This window comes from Pseudopipra pipra, chromosome 2 (assembly GCF_036250125.1).
Source record: "Pseudopipra pipra isolate bDixPip1 chromosome 2, bDixPip1.hap1, whole genome shotgun sequence".
NCBI lineage: Eukaryota > Metazoa > Chordata > Aves > Passeriformes > Pipridae > Pseudopipra > Pseudopipra pipra.
In genome coordinates, this window is record NC_087550.1 from 3,794,444 (window position 1) to 3,811,758 (window position 17,315).

General features: G+C 42.3%; 1 protein-coding gene across 1 annotated transcript; it reads right to left on the reverse strand.

The window, feature by feature from the left end:
* Positions 1 to 6,354: 6,354 nt before the first annotated feature.
* On the reverse strand, positions 6,355 to 15,518 carry LOC135407824 (cell surface glycoprotein CD200 receptor 1-B-like). The gene is made up of 6 exons (XM_064643202.1): positions 13,493 to 15,518; positions 12,459 to 12,767; positions 11,292 to 11,540; positions 9,917 to 10,012; positions 8,260 to 8,306; positions 6,355 to 6,977 (listed from the first exon to the last, which is right to left on the reverse strand). The coding sequence occupies exons 1-6, from the start codon at positions 13,551 to 13,553 to the stop codon at positions 6,870 to 6,872; spliced, it is 870 nt and encodes a 289-aa protein (XP_064499272.1). The 5' UTR covers positions 13,554 to 15,518; the 3' UTR covers positions 6,355 to 6,869.
* Between the last annotated feature and the right edge of the window lie 1,797 nt (positions 15,519 to 17,315).

The window sequence follows — 17,315 nt, forward strand, 5'->3', positions numbered from 1 at the left end:
GGTTGTCCATGGTTTATTTTTCAGATGTACTCATGGAAATCTAAAATATAAGCACAACTAGACACAAACATTATGCAGTGACAATATAAACTCTGTTGGACTGTGGCAGAAGCGAGACAAAAATCAATCCAAAAAGCACTTACCTTTGTTTGCTCAGCAGTACTTATTGACAGCTGAGAGAATAGAATGAGTGGAAATGAAATTTTTCAGAGCTCAGTACGCAGTGGTAAGATTAAAGCCAGAAGACCCAGAGATGTAACATCAGCATAAAATGCCTTAATAGTTTAGAATCTGATGTTTACAGCATCCTCTTTCCTATTATAGCTCTGCTAGTGACTAAGCCTTGCGTGGTGTGTTGACCTTGGCTGGCAGCCACCTGCCCAGCCAGACGCTCTCTCACTCCCCCTCCTCAGCAGCACAGGGGGAGAAAACATGATGGAAAAGCTCACAGGTCAAGATAAGTGGGGTGATCACTCACCAGTGATCACTCACTTTACCCAGAATGGGTAAAGCAGACTTGACGAGGGAAAATGATTTTATTTATTACCAATTAATAACAGAGTAGGATCGTGAGAAGTAAAAACAAAATTAAAAACAACCTTGCCCCCACTCCCTCTTCTTCCCAGATTTACCTATAACCCCTGCTCCCCCAGCAGTGAGGGAGATGGGGAACGGGAGTCAGTTCATAACACTTCATCTCTGCTGCTCCTTCTTCACTCTGCCCTCCTGCTCCAGTGACTTCCTTTCCATGGGATACAGTCCTTCACAAACTGCTCCAATGTGGGGCCTTCTCACAGGCTGCAGCTCTTCATGAACCATTCCAGCATGGGTCCTTTCCATGGGGTGCTGTCCTTCTCACAGAAGCCACCACTTCAGCTCTCCCACTACCAAAATTTGCCATGTAAGCCCAATACACTTTCTCATTCTTTTAAGCTTTGTTTCTTTCTAAAAGCTTTGGTAATAGGTAATAGTTGTAAATGTTTTTGAAGTCCAGGTATCTTCCTATCCTGATGTCTTCTCAAAAATAATGTGGAATTCCTGCTTAGCTGAGGCACTACTGATACACACACAGCTAAAGCAAGGACGAGGAGTGTCTATACAATTTTGTGACTTAAAACACATGGAAAGAAAGGCTCAGTTACGAGGAAATAACCTGACTGTGACTTGGAGGGTACTGCACAACCCTAAATCTGCAGACACTGATGGCTAATCCTATCCTGCAGCACATCCCATGGCACCCAGGAACACAGCAGAGGAGTGTGTCCCTCTGTGCAGCACTGACAGAGCACTTCACAAGCAGAAGTCAGTGTTCAAGCCAAGGGCCACTGAATTCTCAGAGGAGTTGCTACTTCAGCTGATAACTCCTGAGATTTTGAATCTTGTTTGCAAGGCATTACAGTCCCTTACAATATTCTCATCCCATATCCAAAGGGCCAACAGCAAGAGGCAATGGCCTGAAGTTGCACCGGGGGAGTTTTACATTAGATATTCAGAAAAAATTCCTTCACTGAGAGGATGGTCAAGTGTTGGAACAGGCTGCCCAGGGAAGTGCTGGAATCACCATCCCTGAATATGTTCATAATCCATGTAAATGTGGCACCTGGGGACATGGTGAACATGATAGTGCTGGGTTAGCAGTTGGACCTGTTGGTCTTAGAAGTCTTTTTCAACCTTAACAATTCCATGGTTCTGTAAGATGGGTGTCACCCAACAACAAATAAAATCCTGCATAATTTGCATTTGGATTTTGTAGGTGAGCTTAGATCTGTGAAGCACAGAAAAGGCTTATAGCAAAGAGTGATTAATTTTCCATTACATGTTGGCAAAAAAAAAAAAAAAAAAGTGAAGGAGACCTGGAGTAAATATGTTTCTAAGGAAAAGTTACACACACACACACAAAAATCCAACCCCAAAACAATAAAATAAGGCAACTGAATGAAGAATAAAATTGTGTTTGATGCCAAAAAGAGAAGGAAAAAGAACTGGATAAAAAAAGACTTGGAGAAAATAAAAATCAATAAACTGAGAAAGCCAGTGCATGAGAGGTCTGGGGAGACAACTTTTAAGGAAAAATAGAAAAGAAAAATGGATATTGCCTAAAGAAGCACCATTAAGAGTAAAAACACGAACTATTCCATGACAGAGAAGTGATAGAAAATGTAATATAAGTCCCACTGGGTTAAATCATGAGCTCATGACAGGGACATACAGATTGTGGATACCAAGTCGAGTAGCTGAGGAAAGTTATCATCAACATCAAAGATTTCACAAAGTCAGAAAGAGCAAGTCACAAAGATATCACAGGTGTTACAGCTATTAGAGGAGAACCAAGGGAAGCATTATCTTCTCATCAGAGAAGAAAAGCTATGACAAGCTGATGTCAAGAAGCGTAGACCAAGAATTACAATTTCCAACTTAGGAAACTGAGCTTTCACTGAACTGGAAAATACCCTCTGGATATTTGCCCCATTTCCAAAGTCTGTAGTAAAATTGTTTACTTTCTTCATTTCAATCCTGCTGTTGAAATGTGAAATTTTAAACAAATATTGTTCATATTCTGAAGTTACATTCCAATTTATGAGGCTCTAAACATAACTATTTGTCACCTTTTTTTTCCATGTTCAGTGAAGAGAAAGAGAATAAAGAACTGTTCAGTGGCATCACAACACCTGCTATTTCCAGAAGATAAATTGTTGCTAGATTAATCAGAAAGCAGACATCATCATTATTACAAAGACTGCCCTATGAACATTGTGAGTGAAAATCCACACAATAAACAGGAGCATTTTCATCTATAATCACATCTGGTGCTAAAAAGCTCAAGTGACATTCAGTCAACTGTGCATTTCACTAAATAGTCAATCTGAAACAGCAGTGTCATGCTCCCAGCCTTTTTTTTTAATTTTTTTTTTTGTGACAATGTGCAAATAACTCAGTCCAATTCCCATTGCCTTTTAGTAACTCTCACAATGATTATTCAACAAACAGTCAGCATTTTCCTAGACATTTTGACAAGGCCACAGAAGAATGTGGAGAAGTTTGCAGACTAAAAAACTTGCCTTGCTTAAATTTGCTTTCAGTGCAAATAAAAACAGCATAGGGTCACCAAAATTGTTCTTGCAATTAAGGGGGAAAAAGCACAGTAAATATACTCATAAAAAACATCCTCAAGTTACTTACTTTCCAGACCAAGTTCCTATCCAAGACCAATCACAAAATTTGAATTGTTCTTTGGGTTACACCAAGATTCCTATCCCATACAAAAGCAGCATGACAGAAAATGCTTCAGTGATAGACTCAGCAGATGAGCTGCAAAATTATATCCAGGTGGGGAAAAGGGCACTTTCCCAACAACCAGTGTGGGAGAACCCATCTGGGGCAGGAGCTGGCAGCCACCAGTGCCTGTAGGCAGCTTTGAGGCAGTGCAGGGGGGGCTGCAGCACCCACCCTGCTGCCCTGGCCCACAGTCCTGCTCCTGGGAAGGAGACAGGGAGTTGGCAGAAGCAGATGTAGCTGCAAACCCAGCTCTAGACTCTCTGACAGAGAAGGAGCTAAAATCCTGACGAGCCATTGGGGCACTGCCAGGTCTTTCCCTCCCTTCTCTCATCCCCCTGAAGTGTGTGTGGCACAATTTTCAGCCCTGTGCTGTGCAGCTCATCAGACCAAGAAGCAGAACATCGCTGCTCTGGCGCTGGCAGGCAGAGAGGAAACCACCAAAGCCCACACCAAGAGCTCACCATGTGACAAAAACCTGTCCTTCACCAGTCACTGCCAACAGTGAAGGTACCCACTGACCGGCAGTGAGAATGGAAACAGTAATTAGTCACACTTTTAAGTATTAAGCTGCAATGACCCAACATCTTGCTTGCTCTCTTAGTCTTGTTCTCTCTGTTAGCCTCTTTTGCCAGTCTCTCCTTTTTTCCTCTCTCTGCTTCTGTGCAAAATCATTCAACTCAGAAATATCTCTTATCCCAAGCGCCAAGGCCTTCCCTTCCAAGTAAATACATGGGCCCCTGCTCAGCTAATCCTCTTTTCCTCCTTCCAAAGGCTGTCAGCAGGGCTGACAGGCCCACTAGAATTGTTATCACCTGTTGGCAGCTTGAATGTAATACATACTCCTGTGGTCAGCAGCTCCAGTGAATTGCAGACAGCTGAAAAAGAAGCCAACTCTGTGTCTGAACCAACTGCCACTTGTGCTGGTGTTATAACACATACAAAAGGTGAGCAGAAAATTAAGTGAGCTTGTTCAATGACTAGGCTCTGCCTAGAAGCCTTGTTCATGTCCCAACCTTTCTTAAAACCACCCCCACTAGCCACATTTTTCTCTTTGGCCTAATAAGTTTTATTAATCATACACAACAAGCTTGAAAAGGATGAGGGCAAATTTTATTGCAGAAGGAAGATACAACAATTAGACAGCTGAAACCTTTGACATGTAGGTTTGCCTGAGCTCTGGGTTGATTACTTGAGCATTTTGTTGGCAGTAAACAGGTTATAATCAAAGTCTGACTACGATGTTGCGAGCTAATTTTCTGAGAAGCTGCAGCAGGACTGGCTCCTGGGCCATCCCAGAAATAAGAAATCAGGAAAACTGTAGTCCACATGGCTGTTAAGAGCTGTGGAACCACCAGCAAAGCCCATTTCACCAAGCACCTGCTGCACAAATGGACCTCTCTCATTGCCAGAGCACCTCGTTTCAGCAAACAGTCTGCTCAGAATTTCTAGCTTAATGGAAATGCTGACACATTGCAGGTGACTGGACAAATTCCACCAAATACAAAACAAAAGGGGGGAAAAAAGTCATGAGCATGGAAACCATAATTTTCAGCCAGGGTCGTTTGTGACAGGGATGCTTCTCCAGAGGGCTTTCCCCACACACACCATCATCTCCCTATTTTTTCTGCCTCTTCAACATTTCACTTGGAGCAAAGGAATTATGAAAAGTTCTTGCATTACACCCTAATAATCACAACACACATGCACCTTGATTGCCAAAATCAGACTGCTACACAGCCTAGTTCTGCCTAATTCTCTTCATTTTAACAGCCCCGTCATCCTTTGGTCTGGCTGCAATGGTCCAACTTCCGAATGAGACAGGCCCAAATTGCTGTAGTTGTCTGCAAGAACAATCCTTTGCTCACTTGCCACACTGAACAACACCAGCTTAGGAACCCGGTTTTGGACCCAACTGGGCAATGCCCTAAGCAACAAGAGATCTTCCCCCGATTTCAGAAGCTTCCAGTCACAAGAGAACCCTTGACAGCACCCTGACTGTGAAAGATCCCAGCTGAAAGGGAAGACAGAAGAGGATGCTGGATCATGCTCATGATGCACTGTCAGCTGTGGGCCAGCAGAACTGGGAAACCACTTCCTTGGACAAAGGTACTGCTGTGGATTTCACTAGAGCTCCAAAACGCTTTTCCTACCTAGAATCACTGAAAACTCATTTTCAGTAATTCCAAGCCATCTATCACTTATTTCTCCCAGAGGTTTTACGTATGAAAAGGTGCTTCTCTTTCCCCATGGAAGGCTCAAGGGAGCAGGACAATGCTCTGAGAGTGGCCCATCACTGACATTTAACACCACAAGGAAGGTTTCACTTGGTTACCAGGCACAGTAACCAGCTTGCCTTCTCCAGGCTCTTTTTCCTTAAGGCAGAGAGTCATTTCTTCACACCTTTCTGACTAGAGGGAAAGGCTGGAATGATGCCAGTAGGTGCCCACCCATGGCTATTTAGAAGTGATGAAGTGAAGTGCAATCAAAAGGCACTGGGAGATCTTCAAGCCTGAGGACACAGAGGTGACTTCCTGCACCAATGAGCAAGGCAATGCAAAGCACACATCTGAGCACAGTTATTGGTGCATTAGTGTTTGGAAGCTTTGAGAAATCTGACCGATGAAAACTGAAATAAACAACCAGTCTGTGTGGGGTTTTTTCAGCTTGGGGACACGAGGATGAGAAGAAATAAATGGTATGGTTAGGGCTGGGGGTTTTTTCCTTTGTTTTAAACACGCACACCACCTGCATTTTACCCAACTTAACACCCTCGTTCTCAGTAAAACCGTGGTGTGATCTTCTTGGAAACTGGTCAAAAAAGGTTCACCCAAATAGCCACAGAAATCCTTCATGTAAGTATTTGCACATTTCCTTTAAAAAGAATCTTCAAAAATTGTCCATCGTTATTTCTCATTTCCATATCCAGTAGCGTTTCAAATTGTTTTTTTCCCCATCAACTAGCAATGCAAACAGAAAGCTTAATTGAAAAAGAAATACATTAAAAAATAAACAGAGATGACAAATATCAGATTGTCATCTGCCACATGCAACTATCTACTCTAAAAAAAAACCAAACCAAAAAAAAAAAAAAAAAAAAAAAAAAAAACCCAAAAAGACAAACCAAAAATCCCCTCAAAACAAATCATAAACTCTCTTATTTCTGTGGTTCTTCTAGATGTGTTTCTTTGACCTTCTATGTTTCAGGGTCCCCCGTGCCTCTTTCTGATTTCCAACACAAAAGTGCAAAGAGAATCCAGTTGCTAAAATGGAAACATAGTGCTATATTTTCACCAGCACACTGTTCCTTTGGCACAGATACACATCAGTTATTGTTTTGAGGAAAGGCAGCACGTACCTCAGAGTCCATTTTCAGACAAAATTCAGGTAGGTGTTTTCCCAAGTCAGTCTTTAAAAGTTTCATCTGTTTCAACAGCTGTACTGATACACTGAGAAAGAGAAAAACATCGTGCTAAAATGGGTTTTTCTCCCCCCCCATCAGGAAAGACAAAGGCTTTCCTTTGTGGGTAAGGTCTGAGGTTTATTAGTTGAAGTTCAAGTAACTGGGTATCATTACTAGCTGAGCTGGAATCAGACTACTTGTGCCTGCACTGGTATTGGTTCATATATATGGATCCTGGATAGTAGTTCTCGTACATAGTCTCTGGTAAGAAATGTGAGGGTGTGGACTTGAAGTTTCCAGTCTGCAATAGAAAGAAGAACATGTACCATTACATTACACTGTAGGATTTTGTGGAATCATCATTCCTATGGAGTCCAAACAAAACAAAAAAAAACAAGAGCTGAAAAAACCTGGTAGGTAACGTTATTTTTGCAAAAGAACTGTGAAGTTACTTCTCTGAACTCTCTGAGCCAAAGCATAGGGAACTAAGGGTGAAACCTGAACTGGCAGAGAGATGCAAGAACAGCCTTCACAAAGCCTAGACAGGACAGCCTTTGAAAATTGTTTTCTTAATGTGATCGTAAACAAATTTTGAAATGTTGGTATCTTTACCAAAATAGATGATAACGAGCAATGCCAGCTTCTCTGGCAAAAAAACCCAAACAAACAACAAACCAACCAACCAACCAACCAACCAACCAACCAAGCAGGCAGACCACAAAGCAATCCAATTTAGGCAACTAAAATTACTATAAGCCTTTGACTTTGATTTCTATAACTCCCACTCCCGTCAGTCAAATTGTCCTGAAAGCCACAGAAGAGCTTATCAGGAAGTTAATTCCAACTTCAGAGCACTCTGACTTGTTTGCAACAAACAAGGCACACGACCATTAATTAAACCGTGCACAGAAAACAAAACATGAAATAATTGCTCTTTCAATGTGCATTAAGTGAGGCAGAAGCCCTGAGGAAAGAGCAGCATATTCTGTTAAATACGTATCATGACACACTGGAATTAGAGAGAAAGGAAAATTTGCAGTGGCAAAGTTATCACTGCTGTTTCCTAGCTCCTGGGTATTTGAACTGCAACTTCAAAAAGTAAAAGTTTCATAACTGTGTTTGTCTCTAACACAGCAAAACGAAGTGGACCCTTTTCCCTCATTGTAAAATGCATGTCTGGTTTCATCTGATCTTTAATCAAGCAGGTTTCTGCTGTCAAGAGTAAACACACATTCTTAAGTTAAGGTTACTCTGTGAAGCAGAAATATGAAAACACTAAGTTTTGGGACAGTTGACATTCAGCACAGTAAATGTAATCTATAGGCAGGAAATGCACTACACCTAGTGCTCAAACAATCACTCAGATACCCTGATTATACATGAAGACAGGGCCATCCAAGCAACAAACATCCTCCCAGATGCAGTGTTCCTCATCCCCCCCCTCAAAGTGCACACAGACACAAATGGGAGTCTTGTCAGAGTAGACACATTGCGATTAAATGATACATTTTAGTGAAGAATACACCAAAAACAGCAAAGCACACACACACACACACACACACACACACAAGAAGGCCACTTACTGCAGATGGTTCTGCTGGCCCCTGTGCCAGTTGTCGTAACCGGAAAGCTGAAAGAAGAATGTCAGGAAATTAAAGTGGTTTGATGGTGCCAGGTACACAGGCTGCTCTATCAGGGGTTCTCCTCTAGCTGTCCTCGGCTGTTGAAAGACTTTCTTCAAAATATACTCATAGGTTAAGTTCTTATTTTTTGTATCCTGCTCTTGAATACACTGTTGTTTCATTTTTCCCTTCATAGAAACTTCTGGTCACTCTGGGTGTCCTGGTTTCTACCGGAATAGAGTTCGTTTTCTTTTTAGTAGCTGGTACAGTGCCATAGGAGAAATGTGTTGATAACACACTGGTGTTTTAGTTGTTACTAAGTAGTGCTTACCCCAAGCCAAGGACTTTTCAGCTTCCCATGCATTGCCAGCTTGGAGAGTCACAAGAAGCTGGGAGAGAGCATGGCCAGGACAGCTGACCTGAACTGGCCAAAGGGATATTCCACTCCACAGAAAGCCATGCTCAGTACATAAACCAGGGAGAGTTGGCCAGGAGCCACCAATCACTGCTCAGGGGTGGACTGGGCATCCATCAGTGGATGGTGAGGCTACATCATGTTTCTCTCAGGTTTTCTTTCCTTCTCTCTCTCTCTCATTTTCACCACAGCTTTTATTAATATCGCTACGATTATCATTAGTATCATCATTAGTATTAGTAGTACTGTTATATTTGATTTTGTTTATTTATTTGTTTGCTTGTTTGTTTTATTAAACCCTTCTTATCTCAATCCATGGGGTTTACTTTTTCTCCTCTGGTTCTCCTCTCCACCGTGGTGGGGTGGGGAGGAGTGAGTGAGTGGCTGCAGGGCACTTAGTTGTTAAACCACAGCACTGGGACACATGACTGGTTTGACTCTAAGTGCACTTTTCCTCAGCTCTGCAGAGATACACTGGGCCAAGGAACACATCTGAGCATGTTTTTTCTTCCCCTCACCTGCTCCAAAGACACACACATCACCCTGTGGCAGGGACAGGCTCCCATCAAAGTGCTGCCACTGTTGATGACAACTGCCCCTCCGTTTTCTTCTCCTGTCTTCATTTTCCTAACCTTCCCTTTTTTTCTCTTTTAGTGCACACCTCCACTCACTGTCCTCTCTTGCCAGCCCTCTTTCACCATATTTGTTCAGGCCTGGTTCATGAAATAAATCTGCTATTTAACATGCCCTGTGCAGGGGGAATCATCTGAAAGATACTGAAGCAGCTACATTTGGCCTATTCTTACACTTGCTGGTGTAAACAGAACTTCTTTGTGTCTAGTTGGTGAACTGCCATTCTTATGTGCAGAATTTTATGCCAGTAAATGCAGATCAAGATAATTCTAAAAACTCAAAACTCACCCTACTCTCAGAAAGAACCCTTTTCATCCTGGATGACTCTCTGACATATATGTAACACATCAATATCATAACACCTATGGCTCTTACAAAACTCCTAACCTGTTTTAAAGTTCCAGCCCTTATTTTATTAGAACTTTTCCAAAAGGACAATGCTTCATATATGGACATTTTCCTCAAGGCTTGCCTCCCACCCCACTCTCATGTGACAAAGCACAAGTCCTTGTACCTGCACGAAGTCAGCAATGGAATTGTAACACGCTTCAGGTTCATCAAAGGACTTACCTCTGCACCAGAAAATCAAGCATAAAGTCACACCAGTGACAGCAGCAACACTTGCAGATCCTCCTATCAGGAGATAGGGAAGGCTGGGGGAAGCATCTGGGAGATGAGAGATGAGAGCAAGTTACAGAGCTAGGCATCAGCATCCACTGACTACACGCTGTTACCATCCACCTTAACCCCAGGAAAAAGCTTATCCTCTGCCTCCACAGCTCAAAGGGAGCAGAGAGAAACAGATGAGCTCTCTGGATGCCAATCAGCAATAGGAAACTGCCCCACACACCCAGTCATTTGTGTGTGCAAACACATTTTCATTTTCAACTCATCTGCCTTCAAGGTCTCCTTTTCTTCAACTATTAGTAGCCCTGCAGCAACAGAACTGACCAGCTGTCCCTGGCAAATGCTGTTATTAATGACTTGTCTATGCTGACTTCTGTCCTTCATGCCTCTGTTGAGATATTTTGGTGATATGAGCTGTTCTTACAAATCCTCATGCAATAGAGACTTCTAATAGCTCCAGAACAGCCAGCTGAGAAGCTGAATTTTACCCTTTCCTACCTCTGGCCCTCGGAAAGAACATTTGAAAGTCACAGACAGACATTCTCCAAGGAAATTTTCTCCAAACTATTACACTGGACAAAATTCAGCTTCAGTTTGTGAAGAACTGCAGCCCACGGGAAGGACTCATGTTGGAGAAGTTCATGGACTGCCTGCTGTGGGTGGGACCTCACACTGGAGCAGGGGAAAAGAACAAGGAGGAAGGAGCAGCAGAGACGAAGTGTTAAGAACTGACCAAAGCCTGCATTCCCCTATACAACTCAGGGGGAGGAGACAGAGAAGTTGGAAGTGAAGCTGAGCCTGGGAAGAAGGGGAAGGTTGTGAGGAAGATCTTTTTATATTTGTTCTTGTTTCTCACTACCCTACTCTGATCTGATTATCCATAAATTAAATTAATTTCCCTCAAGTCCATTTTGCCTGCAACATTAATTGAGAGTGATCTCTTCCTGTCCTTATCTCGACCCATGAGCTTTCCATAGTACTTTTTTTCCCTATCTTGTTGAGAAGTGGGAGTAATCAGGCAGCTTGGTGGACACCTGGCAGCCAGCCAGCCAAGGTCTACTGTCTAGAAACAGAATGAGGGATAGAAACAGAACAGGGATAGAAAGAAGCACGCACTGAAAGCTTCTCCACACAGTGCCACAAAACACTGGGTTTCAACTAACTCAAAATTATTAATTTCTCTCCCAACGTGCACTAGAACTCTGGCTTACAACTAAGCAAACCACAGAGCCTCGGCTTTCCTTCTGTGGAAACAGCTGCACAGAGCAGCACAGAGAAGCCCAAGGGCAGGACGAAGGGCATTTGTGACAGTACTTACTCGTCAGGTCTATGGACAGGGTCTGGTTTGAGGCTGGGTGGGTCACCAGGCAGGTGGCAGTGGGCAGCGTGCTGTTGGCCCAGCCTGTGTAGCTCACCCTGGTCACCGTCCCGTTGGCGTGCTGGATTTCTTCCTCAGTGCTGGCGTTGCTTGCCGGGATCCAGGAGATGTCAGCAGCCGGCTTTCCCGCAGACGCCCGGCAGACGGCCCCCCTGCCCTTGTCGTAGGTCAGAGTCGCTCTAGGAGGGACTACAGAAGGAATAAATAATTTAAAAAAAAAAAAAAAAAAAAAAAGCCACAGCCATTATTTCTAGTTCGGTATAAAATCGCCAACTGAAACTGAAAAGCGAGAGGTGTTTTTTTGTTCGCATGACCAATTTGTGAGATTTTTAAATAATTTGAAATATTAGGACGAGCTATCTTCAGAGGAAAAAAAAGTTCAAGGTGAATACACCAAAAACTAGCTACCTGGATCTAAAATACTGCTTCCTCCCGTTTTCCAGACTAACAGGAGATGAGATGACACAGAGGGGTGGATTAAATCAAGATTTATAAGTACAGCAGTGCACATTCTGAAGAAAATGCAGCTTGCTGAAGCTCCAGGTAAAACATTCAGGAGATTGGATATGTAGAATCAAAAATTTGATAGCAGGGAAATAAAAGAGGAATCGGGCAAAACTGTTCTGCTTGAAGTCCAACAACTCGTATTCTGCATTTGACAGAACAGGGAAAGGCTCACACACCACCTAAGCCTTTATCTGAAAGGTAAGACTCTGCAGGGAAGAACAAAATAAAAGCAAACCCAAAACCAAACTAAAATAATAAAAAAACCTCCAACCAACCAAAAAAATCAAGTGACTAAAATTAATAGTAGCAATTGTAGAGTTCCAAAATTAATTTCCCGAGATTTTTAGTTATATTCAGAAGGCTTAATTAAAATGTCCAGAACATAAAATCTTCTCCAATGTTTTTTGGGGTTTTTTTTAATTTATGGAAACCTATGGATAGTTTACCTCACCATCTGAAAAAGATCTTTTAATGTATTCATTATGTTTCCTAATATTCTTTTGTTCCTGCCTATGTTGAAAATAGGCTAACTTTTTTTATAACTTTTTTTTAATAATTTAATTTTTTTTAATAATTTTTATTTTAACGATACAATCTTACCCATGACAGTCAGAGAAGAGGAAAAATAAAAATTCCCTTCACTGTTGACAATTTCACAGCTGTAATTTCCCTCATCACTAAGGTTCACAGGGTAAATACGAAGGGCAGGGTCACTGTCAGGTGAATATTTCCACATGATCCTCTCAGTGCAGTTTGTCTTCCCTGTCTCATTGTGATCACTCCTGTAGGCCAACACACAGCAACTGCTGCATTTCTTCTTCCATGTCACCATCAGCAAAGACACGTTGAAGATGTAAGGGCAGCTCAGCACAGCCTCATGACCAGCCTCCACACTCACCGTGTTGTAAGCTACACAAGAAGAAAAAAAGACATAAAAAAAGATGCTGCACCACCATCAAAGCACAGGAAACTGTTGGCTTCATCACACCATTAAAAATTTCTAATCCCTCACTGTACTGGCAGCCCTGGGGACAAATTGCTGTGTGTGGGCACATATTAGTATTCACTTTCCAGGTCCAGCTTCCTGAAGTCTGGAAATGCAGTGGAGATGGTACCTTTCTGCAGGTATGTGATGAATGCAAAGGAGCTGCGAGTCCTCCATCTTATTGTAGGCAACAAGTTTCTACCACTTTAACACAGGCTTTGAGAGACTGGTGATGGGGGGCAAAATTCCCTCTCGGGGGAAAGGAAACCACTTTTTTAAAAATTTCATTGTGTTACTGAGTTAGGTGCCTTTCTTAAAGTGCAAGTAAAACCAGGGACAGCTGTGGGATGTACACCTGTGACACAGTCAAAACCCAAGATCACTTGGTGCAGGAGGTTAGTAAGGGGTGCATGTAAATCCCTTTTCTACCAGTTGAACAGCAGATGTGTCTTCAGATGATTTGCGTTGGATTCCTGTCAGATATATCATCCTGTGCCACTCTGCAGGGCACACGATTATTTTGCCAGCTGAGGTGACATCACTCTTTGCATTCACATCAAACAATAAGCAAAATTTGCTCTGGTGAACTACGAAGTTTTGGTGTACTTGCAAGTTAGAAATAGGGAGTGCTTGGATCGTTCTCACTTACCTTCAATCATATTGATTGGCAAGAAAAGGAGCACAGCCAGGACTGCCCATTTCTGAGACATCTTCAGGAGGAGTCAGCACTGCAGAAAGTGAAGGCAAAGAGAATGACATGCAGCCACAAATTGTTGTGCAAATCTCTTCAAAGAATACCTATAGTAAAACCTCTGTTTCCTTTGAAAACATAAGTTGTGAATAAGATGCCATGTCAAATATCCTTCTTGTACTGAGGAAAGTAAGGCAAAAAGGGGGTTGAAAATTAAAAACAACAACAACAACAAAACACAAGCCACCCACTACTGTTTACAAATTTTTTTAAAAATCCAGGATCTCTTGTACCACTCAGGATCTAGACTTCATCAACTGTTGGGCAAAGGTATTATTCCTAACCCTTGCAGGCTTTTAATTTCTTGAAAGTTAACTCTCCTTCTGCAGTAAAACAAAAAGAGCAACCTTCCTACTGCAAGAGATTAAAAAACATGTGAGTTTGTTTCCTGCCTTCATAGACACGGTGAACCAAAGAGGCATCCAGTAACTCATGCTGTTCTACAACTATATATACCTTTTCAACAAACCACATCTTGCAAATTTCTAGCTCCTTTTTGGCAAAATGGCACTGGTTCTTTGGTAAGACTGAGGCAGTGTTGTCATCCCAACACTTTGTTTTCTGGTTCACACAAGAAAGCAGAACTCTGTGTTACCCAAAAGCTTTCCAAACAAAATATATATGGTTCTCAGTGGAGAGTTTTGATGTAAAGTCATTCAGCTGTTTCTTGAACGTGGATTTGGTTGAGAACATCGCTGATATTTTCCTGTGGTCAGATACCATACAGAAATGACCCCAGCTTGGCATGGCAAAGTTGCACTGCTCTGTACTGAACAACACATGTATGTATTCCCAGCCAGCTGGGGGATAAAGCCCAGGCCTGGGAGTGTGTGCCTGTTCCCACAGCACTACAGTAGCCACAGCCTGACTTCAGTTTTCTGATGTTATTGTCAGAAATCAGTGGCTGTACTTTTGTCCTGCGGCTCCCTGCAGCCTGCCCATGAGGCTGTCTCATTTTCCATGACTCCCCTCCACATTCCCTCTAATTGTCTTCTTGGTAGACCTTTTGTCATTCTCCCCTTCATGCTGCCATTTCTATCTCTTTAATATTTTACTTTCTCAATCAGTCACCCACAGCTAGAGACAATTGGAAAATCGTGTTTCCATCCCAAGAGAAATAATGAGACGCTGTTTTCCTCCCCAAGTCAAAACCCAATATGCACCAGACAGGCAAATATCTTTGTGCAATCACAAGAGGACTTTACTTCTGAGTTATTTAGCTCACACAGTGTTTACACCCATATTCAAACACAGGGATGTTTCTCAGTGTGTGCTGAGAGGAGAAGGAAAGGCAGCCAAGGCTCGCTGTGCACACAGAGACCTAAATCCTCATCTGGTGTCAACTGCTATAAAAATAACCAGCTCCAATTGTGGGGCACTAACAATTTCATTTTAAATGTGAAACATATCAGATGAGGATGCCTGGTGTACACAAGAAAAACCACAACACTGCCACGCTTGTGGCACAGGAAGAACAAAGGCTGCCACAGTCATGAGCTAAATGCAAGGGAAGGTAGTATTTCCTTAAACACAATGCAGTATGTATGTCCATTTAGACACAGAATCATAGAACCACAGAATGGTTTGGGTTGGAAGGGACCCTAAAGATCATTTAGTTCCATCCCCCTGCCATGGGCAGGGACACCCTTCCACTAGACCAGGTTCCTCAGAGCTCCAACCAACCTGGCCTTGAACACTTCCAGGAATGGGCCATTCACAACTTCTCTGGGCAACCTGTGCCAGCAACTCACCACCCTCAACAGAATTGTTTTCCTCAAAGGATTGTTTTGTTCACAATTCTAACAACAGAGTAATACAACTGAATGAAAAGCTTACATTACAGTCTGGAAAAAACACCAACACAGCCACACTGATCCGTATTTTGCTGCTAACGTACAATAGACAGTGTAACTCTTAGATGCAAAAAATCTCAAATTTAATTTTCATTCACATAAAATCTTTTCCACTAAGGAAATATTTTGTTTTGTTTCATTTTATTCAATGCTGTCAGAAGTTTTGGAATTTTTTTTTTTTTTGCATTTTGCATTTTGGATACGTTATGCCTGCAAAAGTTGCTCTCAATCAAAGAAGTTTGAAACTTTGAAAGTTGAACTTTTTTAACCAAAAAAAAAAAAAAAAAAGATACGTTTTGCCCAGAATTATGTACTGAGTTTGACCCAATTTGCAAATAATTTCTCAGTCTCTTTCAAAAGAAAAGTTAAAAAACCCCCAAACCCTCCACAATGTTTATCAGCAAATTCAGTATTTGTCAATTTTGATGGATCTATAAATATTCACAACAGTATATATTGTCATATTGGAACTTGTCCCAGAGAACTATCTTTTTTTTAAATGCATACAAGTCTCATATATATGAGGTTTATTTGCTCAAAAGAACAGGCTTTAATGATTAAAAATGGGACCTTACAGAAAGAACAGAGTGTATTACTCTGTTTAAATATTCATGTGTGAAACACAGAATTTAGTCTGCAGATTTTAAGGTTCACAATCCTCGAATACTTGTGCCTGAGAGCGGGAAAGAAGTCTCAGAGTAAAACCCAGAAAAGAAAAACCAAGCACAGCTGAATCAAATTCATTTAAAAGCAGCAAATGAATATTTGTAGCTTGTCTTGTGTTGTTCGCTTTGATGGAATTAAAATGCCTCAACAGCTGCATTTAAAACAAATTAGAATTTTTACTCAGCCTCGATGGTGGTGGTTGGCACAAGACCATGCAATGTGTGCATCACTCTTCCATTAGCCTCAGCCTTCCAGCTGGAGAACGGCACCGCTCACGCTCGGATTCAACCCAAGGAGTACTGATGCTGGAGGAAAGTTACCCAGTTATCAGCCTGGAGGGGAGCCCTCCAGCCTCTGGAGCACAGGAATTCAACAGCAGTGCCAGTGTGCTCCAGGCATCCGACCCTTGCTGTATGAGGGAATGAGTAGGGAGATGCTGGCATACACAGCCAGTCCAGCATGGATGCTGGTCCAACGTGGATGCTGGTCCAATGTGGAGGCTGGTCCAATGTGGAGGCTGGTCCAATGTGGATACTGGTCCCAGTGACTGCTCACAAGGCAGCTCCTGTACAGCAGGGAGTTGCAGAGATGTACTTGGAGTTCCTCTCCCTCTCTGTCCTCACTAGGGATCCAGATATAACTGCAAAGTGAGAACTATCCCAGTTTAGGACCATCCATCCCAGGTAATCCCTGTTTTCAGCTGTCCAGTTCATTGATTTCTTCTCACTGCTGCTCCTGAGATCTTGACATGCAGCTGATTCGTCTCACAGACAGACACAGCCTCCACGCCCTCCAAAAGAGCCGAGTTGTGCACTCCCCTGAAGAGGATGTGGCACAGTTAAATTGAGGGAGACGAACTTCTGACACGAAGAACAAATCACAACCTCAGCTGCCTGCTCTTACACATCAAACACGAGCTACAAGCCTTGAGCTATGCAAGGCAACAACTTAAAACAAAGCACAAATAAAAGTCCAACACAATTAAAATATGTGTTAACACAGAAAGAAAGAGGAGAAGGTCAGGGATCAATCAGTGCAGCAGTGCAGTGGTCATCACCACAACTTTTTAAAGCATATATGTCACATAGCCATTCCCATTATTAATTCAGCAAAATATGGTTGTTTTGCAGTGGAAGCATATTTTAAAAGGTAGAAAAGACCCAGTCTCAGAAGTCTGTTCTCTGTAAGACCTGTGTCTTTGG

Coding starts and splice junctions, on each gene's coding strand:
- LOC135407824 (XM_064643202.1), bottom strand. CDS start 13,553: ATGTCTCAGAAATGGGCAGTCCTGGCTGTGCTCCTTTTCTTGCCAATC. Junction 12,768..13,492: donor GCCAATCAATATGATTGAAG/GTAAGTGAGAAC, acceptor CTTCTTGTGTAG/CTTACAACACGGTGAGTGTG. Junction 10,013..11,291: donor CCTGTCCATAGACCTGACGA/GTAAGTACTGTC, acceptor CTCATCTCCCAG/ATGCTTCCCCCAGCCTTCCC.